Source organism: Aplidium turbinatum, chromosome 4, assembly GCF_918807975.1.
Source record: "Aplidium turbinatum chromosome 4, kaAplTurb1.1, whole genome shotgun sequence".
Lineage (NCBI taxonomy): Eukaryota > Metazoa > Chordata > Ascidiacea > Aplousobranchia > Polyclinidae > Aplidium > Aplidium turbinatum.
Genome location: NC_137475.1, coordinates 27,901,978 through 27,918,394, shown reverse-complemented (window position 1 = coordinate 27,918,394; position 16,417 = coordinate 27,901,978). Strand labels below are relative to the sequence as shown.

The 16,417-nt window shown below is 38.8% G+C and overlaps 1 protein-coding gene across 2 annotated transcripts in view; it reads left to right on the top strand.

Annotated features, from left to right (window-relative positions):
• LOC145769552 (uncharacterized) overlaps positions 1-16,417 on the top strand; it is a 63,416-nt gene that overhangs the window by 34,045 nt on the left and 12,954 nt on the right. For both annotated transcript variants that reach the window (XM_082581204.1, XM_082581205.1), the window contains 12 exons: positions 385-792; positions 1,876-2,111; positions 2,497-2,614; positions 3,900-4,043; positions 6,729-6,857; positions 9,045-9,199; positions 9,449-9,727; positions 10,108-10,244; positions 10,690-10,934; positions 12,267-12,400; positions 15,315-15,462; positions 16,064-16,198. In XM_082581204.1, coding sequence (XP_082437330.1) covers positions 385-792; positions 1,876-2,111; positions 2,497-2,614; positions 3,900-4,043; positions 6,729-6,857; positions 9,045-9,199; positions 9,449-9,727; positions 10,108-10,244; positions 10,690-10,934; positions 12,267-12,400; positions 15,315-15,462; positions 16,064-16,198 — 2,268 coding nt within the window. The remainder of the gene's footprint in view (positions 1-384; positions 793-1,875; positions 2,112-2,496; positions 2,615-3,899; positions 4,044-6,728; positions 6,858-9,044; positions 9,200-9,448; positions 9,728-10,107; positions 10,245-10,689; positions 10,935-12,266; positions 12,401-15,314; positions 15,463-16,063; positions 16,199-16,417) is intronic.

The window sequence follows — 16,417 nt, the reverse complement described above, 5'->3', positions numbered from 1 at the left end:
AAGTTGGTCAGTGATAACGTTATAAAACTGCAAAACTCTTTCAGCTACGAGAATGCTTTGCTGCTTCAACTAGCTTGGAATAATATAATCATGTTTTTATTTGCGCCCATTGCGATAACATACAGACACTGCGATCACAGATGCGATACACCAAACGACAGGAAGCAGCGAAGTGACATATAGTCTTCTAGTCAGCTACTTCACTTATTTTGGCATGCCATGAAGTGTCTTTGCCGAGACACAGCCAGCGACACAGCAAATAGTTCTTTTTAGTCTAATATTATCTTGTAATCCTACGACAGTTGGCAAAGTGAAAAAATGTTAATCGCTGCTGGAAATAATCTTTTTTTCTGAATTCAATATTTTCCCGCCTTTCTTATTCAGAAAGACGCAGTCTACTCACTTGATCCCAGCATGGTGGTGGTGAATGCGTCTGGGGGTATGAGTTATTGCTCTAATACGTCATGGATCCACGACATAACTGCCAAAAAGTTATTCCCTTCTATGGAAGTTTTGCATTCTGTGAGCGATCAGTACGTCATCAGCATGTATTGGGCAACTTCCACCTCGGTTTGTGTTGGCTACGGAGACATTCACGCCAACAACCCTATTGAGATGCTTCTAGCTTCATTGATCATGGTGTTTGGAACTGTCTATTACTCGTATGTCCTTGGTGGGATGTCCGCTGCTCTTCAGACTGATGACGTCAAACGGGCGAACTACAAACGACGATTGTCCGATATCGCCAAATTCTTTAAAGTTTATAACGTCAGCAAGGAAACTGAGAACCAGGTATGAATTTTATAACGTTTCGTTATGAAAACACTTCTTTTTGGTTGTGTTTCAGAAATTTTTTATTTCGAAATACGTTTGCTATGTTGTAAGTTACTGTATTCTAATGTGACCCAAGTTTTGTAACCTTTTTATAAGGTAAATTGTTGAAATATTCAGTGGGTTGATTGTTAAAGACGTTAAATTAGGAATTAATCTCATCAGAGACTTTTTAAAAAACGTGGATATTTTCAGAATTGGGTTTTATGCTACTTAAAGAAGAAAGTTGGCAGACCTTTTCTTTATGGGTTGAGCTTTTTAAAGCTACCACCTGCACTAATATCAGTGCAACCATATTTATGAAATGGAAACATTTAAAAAAGTCGTGTCGTAAGCTACCATTGCGGAAATGCGTTCGTAATGTTTTATATGTCTGCAGTCCCTGGACACATTACTGCGGACCAATCCCAAATTAAACCCCGGCCATCTGCTACACGCAACCACGCTGAGATATCCACCAAAGCAGCGGCTAAATTCAAGAAAGCCATTTGTACGCGCTTCACAAGACCTTCTGGCAGCCTCTGGTGGAAGCCCTAGCAAACAGTGGTGCCACGCGGCGTGGTGTGAACAATGGTCAAGCAGCACATCCCCACTTCGCCAAGTATTCAGATCCCCGACCGAAAACCAGCTGGGACATGGCCTCTTTAGACTTGCCTCATCAAGGCGTAACCGTTTGCTCACTGGTGTTGGACGCTATGGTGCAGACATGTTGCGCTGGGGCTTGGCAGAGAGTGCTGCTTGTGAGTGTGGTGAAATGCAGACGGCAGCCCACATTATCAAGGATTGCCGGCTATACAGACCACCTCATGGTATGGAAGGCCTGGTTTCTATCGACGATGACACCAGGCAGTGGCTAACCAACGGATGCCCTGACATGTAGTGACAACACGAGAAAGAAGAAGAATCCCAAATCCTTGTAAAGTTGATTTTAAATTGTTGAGCTATCATAATTTACACTTGAAAATATTTTCTGTTGATAGAATTTAAATCGGTATATTTTCCTTCATGACAAATTGTTACGTCTTGCTGTGTTTATTTTATCAGGTGCTCGATTACTATTGCTACCTTTGGGACCGAACCGGGGGCGTCAGTCCGAACAAACTTTTTTCTGGCCTGCCCTATTCGTTGCGCACCAGTGTATGTCAGAGCATGTATGGCCCCATGATCCGTCAGGCCTTCGAACGAGGTGGGATGACTGACAAAGAGACCAAAGCGTTTTTTCGATTACTGTCAAGACACGTTATGCCGGCCTTGTTTATGAAGAAAGGGGTTATTTGCAGGTAAAAAAGCGGTTGAGTGTTTACGTAGGTAGCTGTGATTGTAATTTCAGTAATGGAAATATCTGACATGGCCTAGAAGGTGTCAATCCTGCTTGAGAGTAATATATCAAAACAGCATTTTCGTTGGCTGAATTTCCCTGAAGATACAGCGCTTTTATTGAATATGTGATGAGTGGGCCACTTTTACACACGTAACAAGCTCAAATCTTCAGTTACGCCACTTGTTTTCACTTTCAAGATGTTTTGCTTTAGCTAGACGGCAAGACGTTCTTGCTGACTGTCTTTCAATATTACGGTAAGAATTGCTCTATTCATACCCCAATATTTATTCTTTTATAAAATTTGCATACGTGTCGTTGAATAATGTTTATCTATTTTATGTCAGGCGAGGTGATATTGGGACTGAAATGTTTTTCATACAACGTGGAACTGTGTCTATAATAGACGAAGATGACGATGAAACAGTTGTAAAGTTTCTTGGACCAGGACAGTATTTTGGAGAGGTATCTTGAATACGTTGTTGCAATTGTGAAAGAACATTTGTCATGATATACATTTCAATTAGTCTGAATCAAGTTATCATTGCACGGGACATTATTGCACATTATTCGGCTGCATAGCCGAGATGTAAGAGGCCTGGCTCGACTTGCGAAAGGGCGCTGGTTCGACACCGCTCAAAAACATGTGGCTGTGTTTTTACCAAGACACTTAAAAGGTGTAGCGGACGCTGCTGTTCAGCATACACGCTCATACATAGCCATCAGTAGGACGGCGACATTCCTGGGCGAAGTCGGCAAGGAATGATCGGACACGAAGTCGTCTTTACTGCTGTATCGTCCACTGACTCAAATTCAACCGAATAGTGCTTGCCTGTATTTGTTTATTGATTTTAATCTTTGACTGAGTAGGGCTTTCAAGGAATAGAATCCAGTAATATAAAAAGTAAGAAAAACACCCGAATGACTAACGCTCCACCACCAAAACTGGATACAATCTATTGTCGCTTCTACATTGTTAACTAGCTCGATTAGGCCTACAACCGGAATCGACTTGAGAATTGAGTCTTGAGTCAGAAATCATATTACTGCTGCACCAAAATCATAGCATACAAGTTCTAAACATAATACTATACTGATCCAAAAACGTTATACTAGCAGCAGCAGCAGTAGAAGCAATAGCAACAATAATACTGATTATATAGAATCATGGTTTAAGCTTCTTAAGAATGGTTCTAGTTTGGAATAGCGAGCTTTACACACGATCATACAACGCAACACGACGGCAGATCTACGTAACGATGAACTATAGTTGGAATTCGGCAAGGCGCCTTACAAAAGGTTGATTGCTAGATTGAATTTTCGAGACGTGAAGAGCAGTCTACGGTATGCGCTCAAGGGCCAGAATCTTCTGGAATACAATTCTAGTGACGTGGAGCGCATGACGTCTGAGACAGAGCTCTCTGGCGCTACAAAGGCATGCCTGAAGGTGGACACGAAGATTGGCTTCCATGCCTTCCAGTCCACGTAATCTAAATCTTCAACTCCCGGGCGTAACACTGGATACGACAAAAATTGCACTGGGAGTAGCCAATCCATCGTATTGTTTGTGTTTGTTTTCAACCAAACTGACATGTGTCCCAAATTAACAAGTAGACTACTCTTGCATGAAGTCACTGCTGAATAATTTGGCATTGGAACTAAGTTGAAGTTTTCTCGTGCATCGTTTAATTAGATTATTGTCGACGCACTTTGCACTGTGTCAATAAATAGTTGATGTTGCTTTTTGAAGGTTGCACTGATATTCGAAACACCAAGAAGCAACACAATCATAGCGTCTACCAACTGCGAGCTAAATACTTTGAACAAAAAAGATATGGACGGTATACTCAATGTGTTCCCACAATTTCGAGACAGGATGACTGCCATTGCGCAGGTGTGCTTGAAATGGTTACTTTTTATCATCAAGTTATGTTAACAATGCTCAAATAGTTTACAGCAGTGGTTCTTAACCTTTTGCCTTGTCGGCAATCGACACCACCTTGAAATTACCAACCAGTTTTCGTACCCCCTCATAGGATTGGCTGAAAAGTAATAGTCGCCTACAGTTAGAAATTTTTCTTGAAACCTGGTAAAGACAACTTTGCTTTTTACGTCGTATTATAACAAACCTTAATAATTCAGCATCCCCGCACTGCCTAGGCACAGGTCTCGCACCCCTTAGTGGTGTCTGCATTCCTGGTTAAGAACCCCTGCTTTACAGCAATACCAGACAGATCTAAACTAACTTCATGCTAATCTGTTCGACAAACATGTTTTTCTTTCTCATTGAACTTCTAAACTGACTGCTGCTTTTGCAGATAAATGTCAATTAATGCCAAACAACAACAATATGGTGTGCAAAGATTTATCAGAATTTTTGTGCTCCGTTTCTTTGATATGACACGTTTGCAGTTATATACTTAGAAGAAAACCCACACACACCTTTGTCATGTTTTGTGTGCTGTCTTTGGACAGTTTCGGTGATTACATGATGTATGTTATGTGGCGTATACTGGAGGGGAAAGTTAGGAGTAAAAAAACGTTGAGCTAATTTTTTTATTACTTATTATAACTTTGTTTAATGTGTTATCCTCTGTTTTTCTCTACCAACGCTACTTGTTATTGGTATTTGCATAAATCCAGTTAAGTGAACACGTATTTTTGTTTTCAAATAGCAATTACCCAAGAAATTATCTGTGACTGAACAAAGAAGTAAAAAAATGAGTAGCTGGTATCGAAAGTCTTATTTTTTGCCTGGTTTGCGCTTTTGTTGTTTATAAACCTATTAGGACTACTTGAAGCAGTGGTTGGTTTTGAATCTTTATCCTCGGACTGACAAAGCCTGATTGGTTGTTCTTGGCAGTTTTGCATACTGTACTTGTAGAGGTTTTTGACGCAGGCCAGGCTAACGAGATTAGCAGAGTGAAGTTTCCGATTGTTGAAGTGTTGTTGGGAAATTATTCCATCCATTAGCTGCCACTGAATGGAGTGCAATTCTTAGAATGCGTTGCTCAAGCGCATACACCGAGAGTCGAACCATCGACGCTTGATCTTAAAGACCCATACTAACTACCTGCTTGAATAACCGGTCTGATTTCGCATGGCTGGCCTAATTTTTTGCAGGCAACATTTTCACCGTTTGAAAAATGAATGAGGCTGTTCACCAGGCATTTAGTTAAATAACATGATGCATTGATGCGTTCTACTGGTGAAAATTAAGCTAAACTATTCATGCTAGACAGGTAGTCACTACCTGGTCTAGCTCCCTGAAGAAGTCAGTCGTTTTTGATTGACGAAACGTCGGAATAAAAGCAGATTGTCAGTTTATATATCGTGTGATAGTTTAGCTTAATTTGCACCAGTAGAACGCATCATGTTATTTCCACCGTTTGTTGGGACAGCTCGCTAAACATGACCAACTTTGCTTTTTCTTTGAAACGTAAAACAGCAAGATTTTGCTTCACTTTTGACAGAAAATTCTTTTTTCTTTATTCATTTTGAGATTTTAACAATTTGGTTTCGTTACGAGCTTGAAAGAAATATGAAATGCTCGTGCATGCGAATACTACAATGCAGAAAGTGTCGTGAAGTAAAAAAATCCTAGTCTTGCGTAAAAAAGTGTAAGCTATAGTGAAATTTTATGCTTCTGAATCCCTTGTGTGGATTCAGGTTAACTAGTCAGCGCGGTAAAATAATTAATGTTCATTTTAGCTCTGACGTTTATGACAGTATTTTAACTTGATGTTCATTATACAGCGTTCATTTAAGATCTAGACAAAGGTCTACATGGATATAGTCCACTACTGACTATTTTCAATTCGGAGTGTTTTCAACAAGACAACATTTTCAAAAATTTGTTTCGTTTAAATCACAGGGTTTGTGGACATTTTTATCCTTTTTGACTTCCTGTTTTCTGTCGTAAAGCAAAACCAAACCACGACAATTCAGTATTTTAGATCGGTATTTAAGACACTTTTTTGTTACGAGATGCAATCTTAATGTAACTAAATCTACCTATATATGAAAAGCGTCTTCGTTCTCCGCAGGAAAAACTGGCCATTACCGCGTGCAATGTTTGTGGACAGTGGATTGCATTTATAGTTTACGTTGCATTGCCCACTTTACCAACAAATTTACAAATTTTAACAAAAAATAACATAATTTTTGTGAAGCTACCATCTTGTTGCCTCATCATTAGCACAGTTGCAGGCCTAAACCCTAAGGTTTGTGATCTGTCATAGGTCTACTCTCGTTTCTACCGTGAACTAATGTAGGTTACCATAGTTTAACATGGGTCATGCCAATTTTTTTGACCCCCTATTTTAATTCGGAATGGCCCGTTTCGGTGAGTCCGATTCGGTGAGTCCGATCCCTATTCTGTAATTTTTTCAATTTTTTTTTTTAATTATCGGGTACCGTAGCCTAATTATCATTGCCGTTTTAGGGTTAGGAGTTAGGGTTAGGGGTAGAGGTTAGGAACTCACCGAATCGGACTCACCGAATCGGACTCACCGAATAGTAGCAGACCCATTTTAATTCTTTGTGTACTACTGTACACCACTGTGTTTATCTTTTCTAGGACCGGCAGCTACACGGCACACACTCCTCCACCTACGATTGTTCATCTGTCCACAGGAGAGGGAGCGGCTATTTGTCTTTGTTACGTGCAAGAGATTTGAAAGCTTTTAAAAAAGCAAGGATTTTTCGGGTATCTCATTGTGATTTGTTGCTTCTTGGTTCTATCTTAGGTCACATCTGATGCATGCAAACTCTTTTCATTTGTCTATGTCCACTGTGCAGTTGTCTACCTTTACCACGCTAAGCTATGTGGGTGATGCTATGCTACTAGAAGTTAACGAAACATTTCATAATGTTGACTTAAATGTTTGTTTGATATATCGCTTCTTGATGTCAGATTACCATATTATTTTATTGTAGTTTTTGTGCTATTACGCTTTGCTGTTCTAACCACGAAGATCCGGTTTGTCATGTTGTACTTCTCCAAACGTCTACCCCCGACTTTGTGTTAAGGAAAGCATTTCATTTCATTTCAGTAGTTTGTTGATTGAGAGAATCTTTGTTTCCGTACTGAGAAAGTAGCATATCTTTAGAACCTTACAGTGCCTCTGACAGGTAAATAAATTCGCTAAATTTACCTAAGATACCAAAAAGATGACACTAACAAACTTTCTTGACCAGCAAATCGTAAAAAATGTCAACAGGCTACTAAGTTACACGCTTGCAAACTTTCGTTAATTTCGGTGAATCTGGCACTCATTCAATTGCGAAAATAAAAATGGCAACACCGCTGTGACGTCACCATGGGTGGGAAGGATACATTCTTTCTCTGTGGTGACTTGGTAAGGTATGGTATGACTATTGCAAAACGTAAACGTGTGGGGCTCTGTTGATCTAAAGCATTTGCAAAATGAGAATTACCGAAATGAAAACGTCCATTCATTATTACTATCAAGTTTAGATCAAATAGGTTGAGTTTATTTTTTATCAAACAGCATCTCACTTCCATTGAAATTGCAGTTTTTTTAAACTCCTGTAGGGCTACAATTTTAATAATTTTTTATTTGTCCCAATCTGGCTATAGCCATTTGCAGTGTAACAACAGTATCTCACAAACAGTACCCTTAATTTATGGTTGAGTTAATGCCTGCAAATTGCTGCTAGGCCTACGTGACAGTGTTAGTGACAAAGACCGTGTGCTATCTTTTCACGCTTTCCCACAAAACAAGGTGCTGAGAAGAAAATGGTCAAAGTTTTCTTCAAGTGTTCGAAAGTGGGATAGGCCATACAAAACTAGTCGTATGTTCTTTTCACTTCTCTGGAGGTGATTTTGTTAACACTACTTAAGTAAAAATGAGCTTGAGCGAACTTTACATTTTGAAGAAAGTTGTTGATGATAATTCCAGCACTTTCAAACAACAACGTTTGCAAAAACGTACCTTCTTGCACAGTTAAGGTAGGCTTTTACATGTATAGACTCTGCTATGCACGGTAACTGTATAACTAAGATTTTGTTAACACCGGCACTGACAGCTTGCATTGCGCAAAGCTCACTACTTGCAGTTTCAGCACTTTGGCAAGGTTGGCGAAAGAACCATTTCTGTGGCTCTTTACGTTAATGGAAAATCACCACACGGAGGTATATACCTTCGTGGTCATTTTTTCAACAATTTTCCAAGTCCAGATGGCCGTTACACCGGATTTCAATGGCCAATTGAAGACACATTATGAGAGAGAGAGAACTTTTATTTATTTATGAATAGTGAATATGAATGATGATTCGTACGATTTCTTCATTTTTCACTTCAAGTATATTTTAGAATTTGTAGGAACGTATCCTGAACAGTTTTATTAAACTGCAAAAAACAATAAATCTTTGAAAAAAGCAACCGCTTGTACCAACTCCGACCAAACTGTGATCCACCAATTGCATCCAGGAAACTATTTGTTTCATCTCTCGCTAACGACGCCCACCCAGGATGACGTAACACCACCAAAGTCCTCCCAGAGCAGTGAAATATTGACTTTCGCCCGTGGTGGCGCTGGGGAGCAGGCGTTTGATATAAATTTCGCCCTAACCAGTCGAGCTTCGAGGTTAAGATTAAAACGTTCGCTAAGCATAATTCTGCGCTAGGAAAGTAAAAAAGTTACTATACTTGGATCCAACCTGTCAGGGGCACTTTAAACCTGGTAGCTTCGATACTTGTAGAGGCTTTGAACCAGAGCGAGGTTGAAGCGTTCTTTAAGTGCACACCCCGAGAGTCGTACTCGTGCCTCTTCATCTTGCAGTTTCTTCATTTACAAAGTCGAAAGCTTAACCAACTGAGGTACAGTTAATTGCACATCTCGACAAATTAGCGTATAACATTTTACGTAGAGGCGAGCCATTGACAAGGACGCTGCGTTCAGTTTGGTTTGGAACCACCTTTCCATTATTTTTTCATTCCTATCTGGCTTGATCACCGTTTACCAAGCTTGCTTCTTCAGCCACAGCATAGTGCTCTACACGATCAGCTACTTGATGGATGTATGGTGAGATCATTTAGCATTCAACCTGGTCTCAAATACGTAACCGATCAACAAAACATTACCATAGTTCAGTGCATAATAATTAGGCCTATTATTAATATTTGTAATTTGAAGAATCATTTCAGTTTTGTTATTGTCTGATTATCAGAGATTTGTAGTATTTCGTGTCGTTATTTTATGAAGCAAACATATCCTAATAGTTACGCAAATTTAATTAAGATTTGTCGATTTAGAAAAATGTTGCTTTGGCAGGTTTGTGGCAGACATGGTGGTCAGCTTCCATACGACTTTTTACGATCAATTTTGCACCAATGTTGATTCATTAGAAATGATTAATATTCGCTATGCCAAGTCTCTTGATCTTTTTGCTCTGGATTTGGTTGCTAATCTCCCCATGGAAATTGCATTTGTATTCACCACAAATTTGAATTTGCAATTGACCATCATTTGCTATGCAAGGCTGAATCGGTTGCTTCGTTTTTATCGACTCCACCATATTTGCAAAGACTTGTCTCAGGTTATAAAGAACAAGTGAGCGGTTGTTATCTTCAAGTTAATATTACCTCGATGCAAAAATGCTTGTCCATACGCCGAGTAAAACTCTCCAGCAGCGCAACCTTGGTGGATTTACACGTTCATAGAGCCGATTTGACTGCCAATATTATCGTTATGAAGTTATTGATTCTATTTTAAATTTTCAAGTTTTACTTTTTTGTATCTTTGACTTGGCTTCTGCAAAACGGAAGAATTTTAACTATTTGTGTGATCTCATCAGCTTTATAAGATTTGAACGCTAGTCATCGAAGGCTTACCGTGTTGTCGAATCGTCATGTATCGTGGGGATAACCTAATGTTGAAAACAACATGGTTATTTTATATACAACCGACTTAGCCATAACAAAATTTCACAGTGTGCTGGTGGTCCGCTTCTACCAGTCCTTGCTCTACATTTGCTTCACAATTAACTTCGTTGGATGCGTGTGGCAAGCGCTCGCTTGTCCCTCGGGTGATTGCCAGGCCAACTCATGGGTGCACGGGGAGAGCACAAGTGAGCTATTAGGTTTAGGCGTTTCTTGCCTAATTTATTGCGACATCCCTTTACTGGGTTGAACTTTGTTGCACTCTGTCAGTTGCTTGTTATAAAATATTCCTATTGTACAGCGATAAACATGGGTCAACGCATAACTGTGAACTAACGGGAATTTCTCTTGTTACTAATGTAATACTTTAATACAACGATGAAGAATCCATCTTTGCATCGCATGCTACGTTTAAAATGCAAATATTGGTCTAAATTTGAAAAAAATTGCCTAAATATTTCCAGCACCATATCGTGCAATAATTTGATTCAAGTTCGTCGGTTTTGTTTCTAATGAAACACCATTTGATAAGGCTTAAATAATTTACTTACGCATATCATTAGAAGATGCCTGGTAAACATGCGATTTATTGACCACAGCAACGAGCAATAAAAAGACTAATACACTTCCCAGGTATCCCGGGTGCATCCTTTGTAAAAAGCCAGGCCGCCTCTTGGGTCGACTGTCTGTATTGGGCTGTTGCAACGATGACATCGACCGGCTATGGCGATATTAAACCTTTGAATGGAACTGAAATGCTCTACGCTTGCTCAGTGATGGTTCTTGGTAAGCTGATATTCGGCTACGTGCTTGGTTTGGTCGCAGCTACTATCGCTAACGACGAGAGACTTAGAGTTATGTACAAGCAGAATGTGTCGGTAAGTTTATTCTTTTTCCAAAATGTACTTGTCTTTTTTTATGTTTCACAGCAGTGTTTCAAATATTCTACAATAAAACGCCTGATAGCATTCTGCCAAGCATTGAGTATTTGCATTAGTAATATATGTATGTACGTACATTAGCTGGGCCGTTGAGAGAACATTTCGGGCCCGGTACCAAGCAAAAATCTTGGCCCTCAAAGCTTTAAAAAGCAAAGCAACTCGCAAAATGACCTTGCATGACCGTCGCTGAAACCTGAAATGCCCTTTCACATCTTTTCAAAATTACTTTTGCTCATAAATATAAGGCATTTTTGGGCGTTTTTACATTTTAAAGTAATTGCACTAACATTAACATCATATATATCTAGCATTGCACGAAAATCTCTAGCCAATTAAGACGAAATGCTTATTGTGAAGGGCAGGAAGGTAGAAAAATGACCGGGCTAGGTGTAGAAAATGTGCAAAGAATAAAAACTAAAAGTCAAGAAATTTCACATTTCCTGCATATTTTCTTCTGTGAAATATTTCACTACTAGAGTGTGGCGTCCTCATAAAACCCCGTGTCGCTACAGATAGGATTAATACTACAAAACGTGCTCCATGCCTACTGCCCAGCAAACAATCCAAGCAGAGCAAATTACATCAAATATAATGTGTTACTATCTAAAACCTCGACAGCCTGTTTTACCCTAAAAAGGGGATCATCAGAAAGTCCAGAAAAATATGCAAAAACAATAAATCGGTAACACCTGAAATGATATTAAACATTATAGCTTTAATGTTAAAAAAAAACACCTCAAAATTACATCGGACTACCTCCAACGGATGCCACAAAAGCATCAATTAAGACGTTTAACAGGAAACCAACCAGATTCTCTATGACGTCACAAATGTTGCAACTAAATCTGGTTGCTCTCCATTTGGACGTCTTACTTGAGGCTTTTGTGGCATCCGATGGAGGTAGTCCTTTATAATTCTGATGTTTTTTGTTTGCAAATTAAATTAAGGTTACTAGCAATAACTATTCCCTTTTTCTTTTATTTTTTCGTCTCTTTCGTGGTTGTTCATAATTACTTGGCTCACGACAGCAAAGGTTGTTCACTTATTTAATACGCATCTAACTGAAGATTTTCATCGAAAATGAACTCTGCTTCCTTTAATATCACAAACAGCTTTAACAGCTCTCCATTAAAGAAGTTAATACAGTATATCAGCACTGATATAAAAAAACTGACTTAAAATAAGCTGTTTATTTTTGAATCGACTGGAAATAGGACTTTGGCAGTTGAAAGCTATTATTGACGGGTAACCTTTTTCAATATTTTATAGGCTGTGAAAAGTTGCATGGTTGAACACAAGTTTGGAAAGAAGTTATTCAATCACGTGCTTCACTATTACGAGTACATGTGGATGAAGAACAGAGCTGTTAACGTCATAAAGTTGTTTCACGACATCCCATTCAGGTGAGAAAATCTTTGCTGTCTGGGTAGTAAGGTACCAAAACCCTGCCTTCTGTGCCATCTTAAAACAGTGGCGATATAGTGGTGTGGGTAAGTGTGATACAGTTACTTTTGTTGAAATAGATCATGATTTCAACAGTTAAATTTGCTACAAATTTTGTGGTATTTGCTTGATCAATAGTGACCGAACATACAGACATTCTGTATTCAGGAAATAGAGTAGGTTACCACATTAAAGTGATCCAAGGGTATTGCACAGCTTTTACCACACAGCAATGACTTCGTCCAGAGATATCATTCTTACAAACGCATAATTTTAAACCTTCTTCTTTGATGAGATAGATATATAGGTCTAGTTACTACTAACCAAAAAGTTAAAATACATGTAGATATAACCATATCCACTTAAAATCTATTTCGAAACTTTTACAGGCTTTTTGCTCTTTCCTGCTGTGCAGTGCATGAATATTTCTGTATTATTTGCGTGCGAATATCTGTAAAATCTACTTCAGGTCAAAGTCCCTGGTGGTAGACCTAACATGTTTATAGCCTAATAGTAATAGGCCTAGCCTATGCACATGATACAGCCTATTCTCTCAGAATAGAAATAGCCTACTTTCGGACGAAAAATAATTCCCCCCACAACAAATGTCGGATTTTTCGTTGAAATATTTACCTGAAAAGTTTTTTTAAAAACTACATCAATTTGATCATGCTATATGTTGTAACATAAAATTACTTTGTAGACACTGTGAAAAGTTTAATGACAAAGTCCGATGTAGGTCATGCCAAGGAGTATGCCTAGTGTACCATGTAAATTAGAGATGGTTGCAACTATTGCAAGAAATGATAGTGATGGGCAGTGGCGCCTGGTGCTGTTTGTGAAATTGAAAAATTAAAAAACAAAAAAAAATTGAAAAATTGCATTAAGTTTGGTGCGTTCTGAGCATGTTTTTACTCCAAATTTTGAAAAAATGCATTCAATCTTTGTTGAAAAGTTGATGTATCCCTAAGCTGTATTAAAAAAAAAACTAACAGTATTGCTTTGGAGACAAAAACTTTACTAGTATTGAGCTTAGTCTTGACTAGCCTAGCCGTTGCATACAAGGTTCAAGGGATTTTGAGATGCCCTAGCACTTTCTATAACCTGTTGAATACCCTAACTCTACAGCTAACACTTCTATATTTATGGCTCATTGCTACTCTGCGAAATAAAAACTAACTTCAAAAAGTCTTTAAAGTTATTCGGTTAGGTGGGGCTGTTTTCCATGCAGCCCCAACAGATTCAAAAATTGCTGTAAAATACCGTAAGAGGTGGAGCTTCAAGGATAATTTTTGCCAATCAGAGCGCTTGAAATCCAGAATCTCGGACTGCAAAGAAGTTTGCCCAAAATAGGTGTTGCTAAACGAAACTTTTTATATTTTAATTTTGGATCCGCAATTCTTAAGTGAAAAAAGTAACAGGGTCGGACAAACACAGAGGAAAACATATTTTCCCTCTTCTCTTTCTTTCAGGTGGGGCTGCAGCCCCATGGCACGAGCCGCCACTGGTGATGGCAATTGCCTACTTACAATAAAACAAGTCAAATTTGCATCTATGAATACAGGATCAAGCTAGTCAATATCAACCACTGAGCTATTGAGCGGGGCGGACAACGTTGATGGCGATGATGTGTGATTATTGTGTCCTTTGTCTAATCAAGATTACTGATCACTTGATAGCACGACAAATGCTTATGTTTACCTTCCTGTGGTGGTGATGGAAGGTTGCCGTGGCAATGAAGCTTCTGGGTTCATTCATGGTGTTGTTCTAACAAAATCATCTTGCATTAGCTAAGCAACAATTTAAGTTTTGCTTGTTCGTTCTTGTCAGTGCAAATCGGGGTTGCCAAATTTTTGGCAAAGTACAGTTCCAAAAAAGTTGCTATTTTGTCTAGTTTGTTGCAAATTAATGTTGCCTGACGTTTTCATCAACATGCATTGCACTATTTCGCTGTAGATCTTAAATTGATGGTTACTGTACGTCGGAAAATAAGTTTTTCTTATTTTTCTATATAATCTATAAGCTCTTGCGCGTCAAAATTTCTATGATGTGGCAAAAACGTCGCTTGCCTTCTGCTAAATCAAGCGTCTGTCTAATCAGTCTAATGATTCTATTCAATACTTTACAGGTCTTTAAACAAAATCAAACCAAATTTGAAATAAAACAACACAACAGACTAACAATAAGTAAAGTGGAGGTTGATTGGTTGTGGTGTTATAAACTAGAGTAGAGGTAAAAGCGGATTAATTTTGGTGTTGGGGGTTTAATGAAGCAACAGGTCAAGTTGGGCTATTGGGAGTCGCGCTAATGATCTGACAGCGTTATCGCGACTCTTTTACATTGATGTCATGACCATACATAATGTACTACAGTACCGGTACTGCATTTAGAAAGCCTTGCTCACTAGGTAAATAAGCAGTGAGGAGCATGGCTGTGTAGTTTTTTGGCATGTCCAATTTTACAGAGTCTGAGTCGTTAAAAAAAGAGCGACTCCGACTTGATACAAAACGATGAACAATAAAATTTTTGTTTGCATTCTTTTTTCAAAATATTTTTTCTTGTTCTCTGTATTGCGCTGTTAACCTTTACCAGAAAATAGAAGTAGCCAGTTTTTTAAAAAAAGTTCCCGTTCATTTTCGCTCGCAATTTGAGTGAAATTAAATTTTAAGAAAATGAGAAAGGACAAAAATTTAAATAAATCTGGCAACACTAAAGTCGGAGTCGGTCAGTTGTAGGCCTAAATCGAGGAGTCGATGTCGTATAATTTAGCCCGACTCCACTGCTCATGCCATTTTTTTTCTTGAATGTTTTCCGATCGCTTACCTTGTGCGATGTTCATAAAGTTTTAGATGGTTATGGTTTTCTTACTTTCAGTTTACGAGCTGACATCTTCAGTCAAATTTGCGGAGACATGGTTCATAGCATGGAATTGTTTGCAGGCTGCCCAGAGAACTTCATCCGCCATCTTTGCATGGTGATGGTGCCCACAGCCTACATGCCCGGCGATTACATATGCTTGGAGGTACACTTGCCAAATGATTTAACAAAATTGCTAACTACGGTTGGCTATATCTGGAGTAAGCAAGAAGATTTTGTAAGGATAAACAGATTTAACTTTCTAGATCAAAACTTAAGTGAGGTGATTGTATTTTAGAATTGAAGTCTTAAACTAAAAGTTTGGATAAAGCCAAATAACGCTCTAAACATTTTCTTCTTCTTCTTCTTGCTTTATTCCCACTTCAAGTGGGGTCGCCGGTGCAGATTGCAGTCCTCCACATCACTCTGCCAGCAGCATTTTCTTCCTTCAGTCCCACTATTTCCATATCTTCTGTGACACAATCTCTCCATCTTCTTTTCGGCCTTCCTCGCTTTCTTTCACCAACCTCCAATTGTCTTATTCTTTTTCCGACATAATCTTCGTCGCTCCTTACGACCTGATCCATCCATTTAAGACGTGTCTTTCTCAGCTTGGTAACGCTACAAACTAAATGCACTTTAAGCTTCAAAGTAGCCTACAACTAATAGGTTTTGTTAAAGTGGCATATTTGGTTTCTGACGAATTGATGTCTTCAAATGTTTTTCTAAGCTCTAACCACGGGATTTAGGAATTGAAATCATTTCAGGGCGATATGCGTCCTGAAGCATTTATTCTCTATCGTGGGGTGGCTGAAGTTGTTAAACGAGTAAGGAGCAATAACATTACCATTCGTTTGGTCATGGAAGGAGAAAACTTTTTGTGTGAAAGTTTGATATGTCGGGTGAGTTGCTAGCCGAGAGTGTACTGTAGGCTACTAGGATGGGATTATACGCCAAGCGGTCATTGCTAACAGGCCGAAGTGAAACAAAACTGTTTTTTAGAGATAAAAAGAAATTTTTGAGGTTCATTCTTAAATCATCTAAGGGTATATGTATCAGCAGCCTTGTTTTCTTTCTACTGGCGTGTGCATATCCAATTATCCATGCCATTACCATAACTT